Here is a 6,481-nt window from a genome sequence, read left to right as displayed (position 1 = left end):
CGATAATGATCGTATTTCAAGTTGCGTTTGCACGACATGGAAAATATTTCAATACTTTTGTGTTGAACATTTTCATTTAAATGTCGATTTAAAGGTGCGAGTAATCAAGTTTATGTTTTGTTTTACGTGCAGTAAAATATATTTGTTTATTAATGCGCTCTTGTACACTGCGTGGAAAGCAAAAATGCAAAAGTAGAGAGAGAGAGAGAGAGAGAGAGAGAGAGAGAGAGAGAGAGAGAGAGAGAGAGAGGGAGGCAAATAGAAAAAATCGCGCAAAATTGAGTCGCGTATATTATCGGAGGCAATAAAAGTGCACGCGTTCGTTCTACATTTGTTTATCGCAATTGATAAAAAGCAAAACGAAAACTGCTTGAAAAATAAGAAATGCACACGATACGCGGTTTTACCAATAGAGAATATCGCACGCGAAAATTCACACAAGGATGGAAATATCGCGCATAAATTTCACGACTGATAGAACATTTGGCGTAAAGCCTGCAGAATGATATAGCGTTTCACATTGGACATTTCGCAATTTGATGCGGAGTGCTTTCATGCAAATTTTGACCGTCATGATTTTAATCGTACGCTAATAAGAAACGATGATAACTTGTTAAGCGTAAAAAGCGTGATTGGTAAAATAAATACAAAGATAACGAGCCGTGCGTGTAATATCCTTTATTGACATTTTCTCTCTCTCTCTCTCTCTCTATCTCTATCTCTTATCATCTTGCGTCCGTATTTGATCAAGATTTGAGGTTTCGAGATAATGTTGAAACGTAATCACGTTCATCAATTCAATCTCTTCTTACTATCATTTGCGCTCATTGCTTCTTCACTACAGACTTTTTTCACCCACAAATACTGCCGCCTCTCTCGTCTATCTCACCCTCTCAACTCATCCGACACACTATCGTAACTTACTACAATCCGAGACAATAAGCGTATAAAAGACAACGCGCTTTATACACGTGAGGCTGTGTTACGCACGTGAACGCTGTTATTACATAAAATATGAGATCCGGGAGGAATTCGCCTTACAGCGACAAATCACGAAACGTTGGAGTTTACGACGTTTGAAAAACATCGTTCTCGTGCTTTCGTGAATACAGTAGCTCTATCAACGAGAACGAGATGAAAGAGATGAAAGAGACGACCGCGCGGCGTGTCTCGTTTCTCCCTCTTTTCTTTATCCCTCTTTTCTTTCCGACCGGAGTATTTGTCCACGTGCTCTTTAATCAAAGATACGTATCGATATTCAAAACGAAGGTAGAGCCGAGTCTTTGTAATTCGCACGAAGAGTTCTCTTTGAAATACAAAAGTCTATACATCCAAATTGCACTCATACGCTACCGCTGACTCGCGCGATTCGTTGCATCTTGATCTTGCTAAGGCGTCTTATTTGTCCAATCCATATTTCCATGGGTGGAAGTTGATTCAATAAGTAGCGGTACGGTGTGACGCGGATGGTTCAATGATAATTTAAATAACCGAACGTAATCAGTTCATGATCGGGAGACGGTGGGAGGGGGGGGAGAGGGTTGAATTAAGGTCACCCTTCGCTCCGTGCTTTACTTTCCCCGGGTGCTTCTCGTCCTCGCACATACGTGGCCGACGTTTACTGCGCATCGCGGGGCGCGCGATCCACCCTCGCGTTCGCGCTGTCCCCTCTCTCGGTACACCGTGTCGTGTCGTGAGCGTCGTCGTGCTCGGGGGAAACACGGGGAAAAGCGCCTCGCACAGCCTCCCGCGAGAGGCTACACTGTCTCAGATCGATCCGACGAACGAACGAATCTACGAACGTACGACCGACGGACGAGCGGAATCGCCAAGAGGAAGAAGTCTCAAGGCTAGAGTTTGCTATGTCAACGAGCATCGAGTGCGGCGCGTGCAACGTCGATCTCTATGCCAGGCTACCGAGGATCTGTATTCGGTAGGAAAGCCGAAAGCCGGAGCGATCTTTCGACCGATCGACTCTGACGACTGTCTCCCCCACCCCCCCTTTCCTCTCTCTCTCTCTCTCTCTCTCTCTCTCTCTCTCTCTATCTATCCATCTATGTATCTCTAAAGCTCGAAACTCGTCTGTCTCTATTATCTGTCTGTCAGTGAGTGTGTGATACACCCCGTGTACCGAGCACTCGTCTCTCGCGTCCTCGCAATCGTCCGACCCTCTGACACCACCCGAATCCAATGTGACACTTAACGCGACGTTCGAGTGACCGAGAAAGAGAAAGTTGCGTAACGCTATCGCGAACGTAATTCAGCCGATATTTACGATCGACCAGCAGTCTTCCCTCCTGCCCGCGAAAACGGGATCGCGCGAGCTCCTACTCGCGCACTCACACCGCCCCGCGCGGTTCGGCGTTTCCTGGATTTTTATGTTCGTGCTGCCTGTTTGGATTTTCGTCCGATGTGCCCGAACCGATAGCTCGAATCACGTTGCCAGGCCTTCCCGCAAAAGCAGTTATTATATATATTGTACGGACGTATTAGCGATTGATTGATATTGCCGAGTGTTACGTCGATGTGCGTCTGGACATTTAGTGTTCGCGACTTTCTATCGTCTGCATTGCGTTTGCATTTGGATCTGGAAATATACGTACGGCTGAAAGCTCGTAGTTATGCTGATACGAGACGACGAGTGTTTGGGCCGATCTGTGTGTATGAGGATCTAGATTGAAAGACGCGTAGCATGGCTGTCAAGTTGGAAAACTTTAATCGTGTCGTGTGCTAAAATTATGCGTCAAAATTCCGCCACGTATCAAGATTCTGCATGAAATCTCGGAGCAACGTCGACCAACGAGAGAACGATTATTCCAAGTAAGATGTGAAAGCAGAGAATGTGAGACATGAATCTGCAGTGAGTTAGCAGAGCTAACGATACGCGTGATGCGAGCTTTACTAGAAATCTTGAAACTTTCGTGTTTAAAGAGCAGTATTTAACCATCCATTCCGATTCTTCGCTACACGAAGAGAAAAATCTCAATTCATATAACCGAAAGACCGGAGACGAATTCATCTCTGTAACATATAATTCATAACGACTAGAAAACTATTGGAACTATTGGTTAAGATAACTGAAAGAGTATTTGGCTGAATATAGAAATCTTTCTGTTCTTACAACCAAGTTTTCTAGTTTGCAGGCAATAGAAAATTCAGTTACATTAACGGAATGTGTTTATCAAAGAGTACATTTGTGTTTTTACGCTAGTGTTGTCACACACACACACACACACACACACACACAAGCGCGCATACACATAATTGTTACATGTTACATGGTCTCGGCAATGGTACAATTTATTATTTTGGTATTCGCGACTCGAAGAAAGTCAAATGATAAATGTGTGTATTAAACAAGTAAATTTTCCTCGTAGTACTTGTATCATCCAAGATTTATTTTGTTCCCCTTTTCGTAAGAAAAATACAAAAAATTTCCACACTCGCTTTACGTTCCCGCCCAAGTAGACCCAGCTGCGATGCCACAGATGGCAATGGCGATCATCGGACACTGTGGCGCCATCTTACAGCGACTCACGGAGTACCGATTTATTGCTGATCGATAATGCGAGCTCGTCAGCGACGAGAGCGACGACGATAATCGCAGTTTTCGACCGGCTGACGAGTGCCGCTGCGTCAAGCTCGTTTAGCTCGTGGCGCACTGAAACGTGTCCGATTCCGACATTCTCTTGTGATTCACATTGTTCTCTGTGATATTTCAAGCTATTCGATCCGTTTATGCCATCGCTGCCATGCACTTTGCATGCGGTCGCATTTAGACCGCAGAAATCGATCTTTCCGTTAAAACGTTAAAACGTGCTATTGGTTTGACGTAAACATTCCGAACGACGTAGCTTATTATATAGCGGTTTTTACACACGAGTCACGAGCATGATCTTTGTGCAACTCGAATGCGGCCATGGTGAGATAATTCGATGGTAATGACGCTCATTGTTTACTAGTGGATGGATGAGATTAGATAAATGAATAGGGAAATCTCGAGTTACTCTTGTTACTGTGATATAAAACATTATTGCGTTAGGATGGAAGAGAGAGAGAGAGGGAGAGGGGGAGAGAGAGAGGGGGGAAGAGAGAGAGAGAGAGAGAGAAAGAGTGTGTGTGAAAGAAGAGAGACGATATAACAAGCCATCACTTTGGTCTCGATAACACAAACGCTTGATCGTCGTAAGCGATTGATCACTTGAGCATTTATCCTGTAGGGTTTTACAGAGAGCCCATTGTCAATTTGCAACAAGATTTGCGCGAGATCGAGATTGCGCTTTACTCGATTCAAATTAGCCGATTCCATATTCGCAAAAATCACATTCCCAGTATTTACGAGCCTAATATTTACGCGCTCGCGACGGTTCTTGAATTTTTTTTGGTTGAAATGAACGAGAGATACAAAGTGTCCTTAGAGTAATATCAATATAATTGGTCTAGCGGCAGGCAGAGCGTATTGTATTGCGCTTGAGAAACATAATTACACTTGAAATACGAAAGCGCATGTTTAGATTCATTGAACGAAACAGAATGGATAGAGATAACAGTTGTCATCGTTCGACGAGTGCGCAGGACGTGTTCTATTCATACGTACCGATCACCGTAAATAGGCCAAACTGTTTGCGCGCAAAGCATATAGTCAGATATGTGAAACTTTTGTTGTGAGATATGTGAGATATGTGAGATTTTGCCAGAAATGCCACGGTAATTTCACGCATTTCAAGTAATCGATATATCGAGATCGAGCGATAAAATTATTACGAACAAACTGCAAAGAGTAAAGCATATTTTTTTTTTTTTTTTTTTTTTTAACGAAATAAAATACAGGCACGAAATGTAACAGTTAAAACATGCTGTGATATTACATGCAGCGAATGAAAAGATAATATATTACGTTTCTTTCAGACTATATTCATAAGGCGAGCATGTGCAGGAAGAAAGTTCGAAGTGACAGACAATTCGACAACGTGGATTACACACAATTAACAGAAACCGATAATGGTTTCTTTGATTCACAGGTGAGTGAAGAGCAGCGATGCATTCTCACATTTATACTCAGCTAGAAACACATTTATTTTTCATCATAGGTACATCATAGGTTTCGATATAGATGTTTTGTATGTTGAATTAAGGACAATATATCTTTTCTTCAGTTTGTAAGCCCACCAGTGAAGATCCCATGGAAGGCTATCACATTAGCGGCTCTTCTGTTTGTTGGAGGAACCATTATGCTCATTATGGGAAGCTTGATTGTAAGCGGACACATTGATTCAAAAGTAAGATTTTACTGTTTTACCAATTAATATAATATTATAATTGCACTGTGATGACTCCCAGCATGTAACTTTAAATAAATATGTAATAATTATTACATTATGCTAATAAATGGAAAATCATGGAAATGTATCGATATATGATAAGTAAAATTATCACATACTACTCACCAAATTTATATAAGAATATCCTGTTTATATTGCAGTATTCGGATCGAATGTGGCCGATGATCATTTTAGGGGCCTTGATGTTTATACCAGGGGCTTATCATATGAGGGTAGCTATTTTAGCGTACCAGAAAGTACCTGGTTATTCTTTTGACGACATACCTGAATTTGATTGAATGTATATATACGCATAATACTTATTTATTAATTTACGTTGTGTTGTATTAAGAATGAAATTAAATATAAAATATTCTTTGTTCATATGCAGCACAAAATTACAAGAGTGTGAGAAGAATTGTTTTTTTTTTATATTGATTTATTTGTATCTTTAGTTTTCTTTCTTTTTTTTTTCCAAGAAATCCTATGCGCAGAATGTAATGTTATGAGCATTTCGTAAAAATCTCTCTTCTTATAGTTTGACGATATATAAAAATTTATATACGGTATCTTTTTTATTATTGAAATAGTGAAATGTATAAACGATGCGACTCGATCTATCATTATCTTGTTTTCTTACATGATACTTTTTCCTCCGATATTTCTCATATTAAAATATGTATATTAAAAGTTTATGTTGATTATTTGGTGATTGCCAGAAATATGACGAAATTATTTTCAAAATAAAATTGCGTGTACTTACAAGCGGCTGTGATTGTATATTCACAATGTTGAAATATGTATTCATTATAAAAAGTGTATATTTCTATTTATAGTTTAATCTTTAATTTATATAATGTTTACTATTTTACTGTTGTATTATGTTTATTATTGTATGCATTGTGTACTATGAGAACAAATTATATGTGTGTAAAACTTCAATTTATATCAATGAAATACTCAGTGCACATCTATTGGTTACATTTTATAATTATTTTCCCTTTTTTTTTTTTTTTTTTTTTTTTTTTACGTAATAGTCACAAAATTTATACGTAAAATTATTCAACATATGATGTCATGATATACTTTTGTCCCTGTACAATAAAATAGCTGATAAGATCGCAGAAATGTACGAGTGTGTGTATGTATATAAAAAAAAA

The 6,481-nt window shown here is 39.7% G+C and overlaps 1 protein-coding gene across 5 annotated transcripts in view; it reads left to right on the top strand.

Moving 5' to 3' along the window:
• Positions 1-6,263, top strand: part of LOC105189177 (transmembrane protein 230) — a 26,347-nt gene extending 20,084 nt beyond the window's left edge. Inside the window, exons 1-4 of one of the 5 annotated variants that reach the window (XM_011151117.3) lie at positions 1,654-1,933; positions 4,909-5,021; positions 5,157-5,279; positions 5,483-6,263. In XM_011151117.3, coding sequence (XP_011149419.1) covers positions 1,906-1,933; positions 4,909-5,021; positions 5,157-5,279; positions 5,483-5,620 — 402 coding nt within the window. In that variant the 5' untranslated portion in view covers positions 1,654-1,905 and the 3' untranslated portion in view covers positions 5,621-6,263. Of the gene's footprint in view, positions 1-1,653; positions 1,934-2,532; positions 2,821-3,597; positions 3,939-4,529; positions 4,708-4,908; positions 5,022-5,156; positions 5,280-5,482 lie in introns of those variants that run through there. The other 4 variants (XM_011151121.3, XM_011151118.3, XM_011151119.3 and 1 more) reach the window with 4 other exon arrangements.
• The last annotated feature ends 218 nt before the right edge of the window (positions 6,264-6,481 follow it).

This window comes from Harpegnathos saltator, unplaced genomic scaffold (genome assembly GCF_003227715.2).
Source record: "Harpegnathos saltator strain DR-91 unplaced genomic scaffold, Hsal_v8.6 scaffold440, whole genome shotgun sequence".
Taxonomy (NCBI): Eukaryota; Metazoa; Arthropoda; class Insecta; order Hymenoptera; family Formicidae; genus Harpegnathos; species Harpegnathos saltator.
The sequence above is the reverse complement of the archived record's forward strand: the minus strand, read 5'-3'. Positions and strand labels throughout refer to the sequence as shown.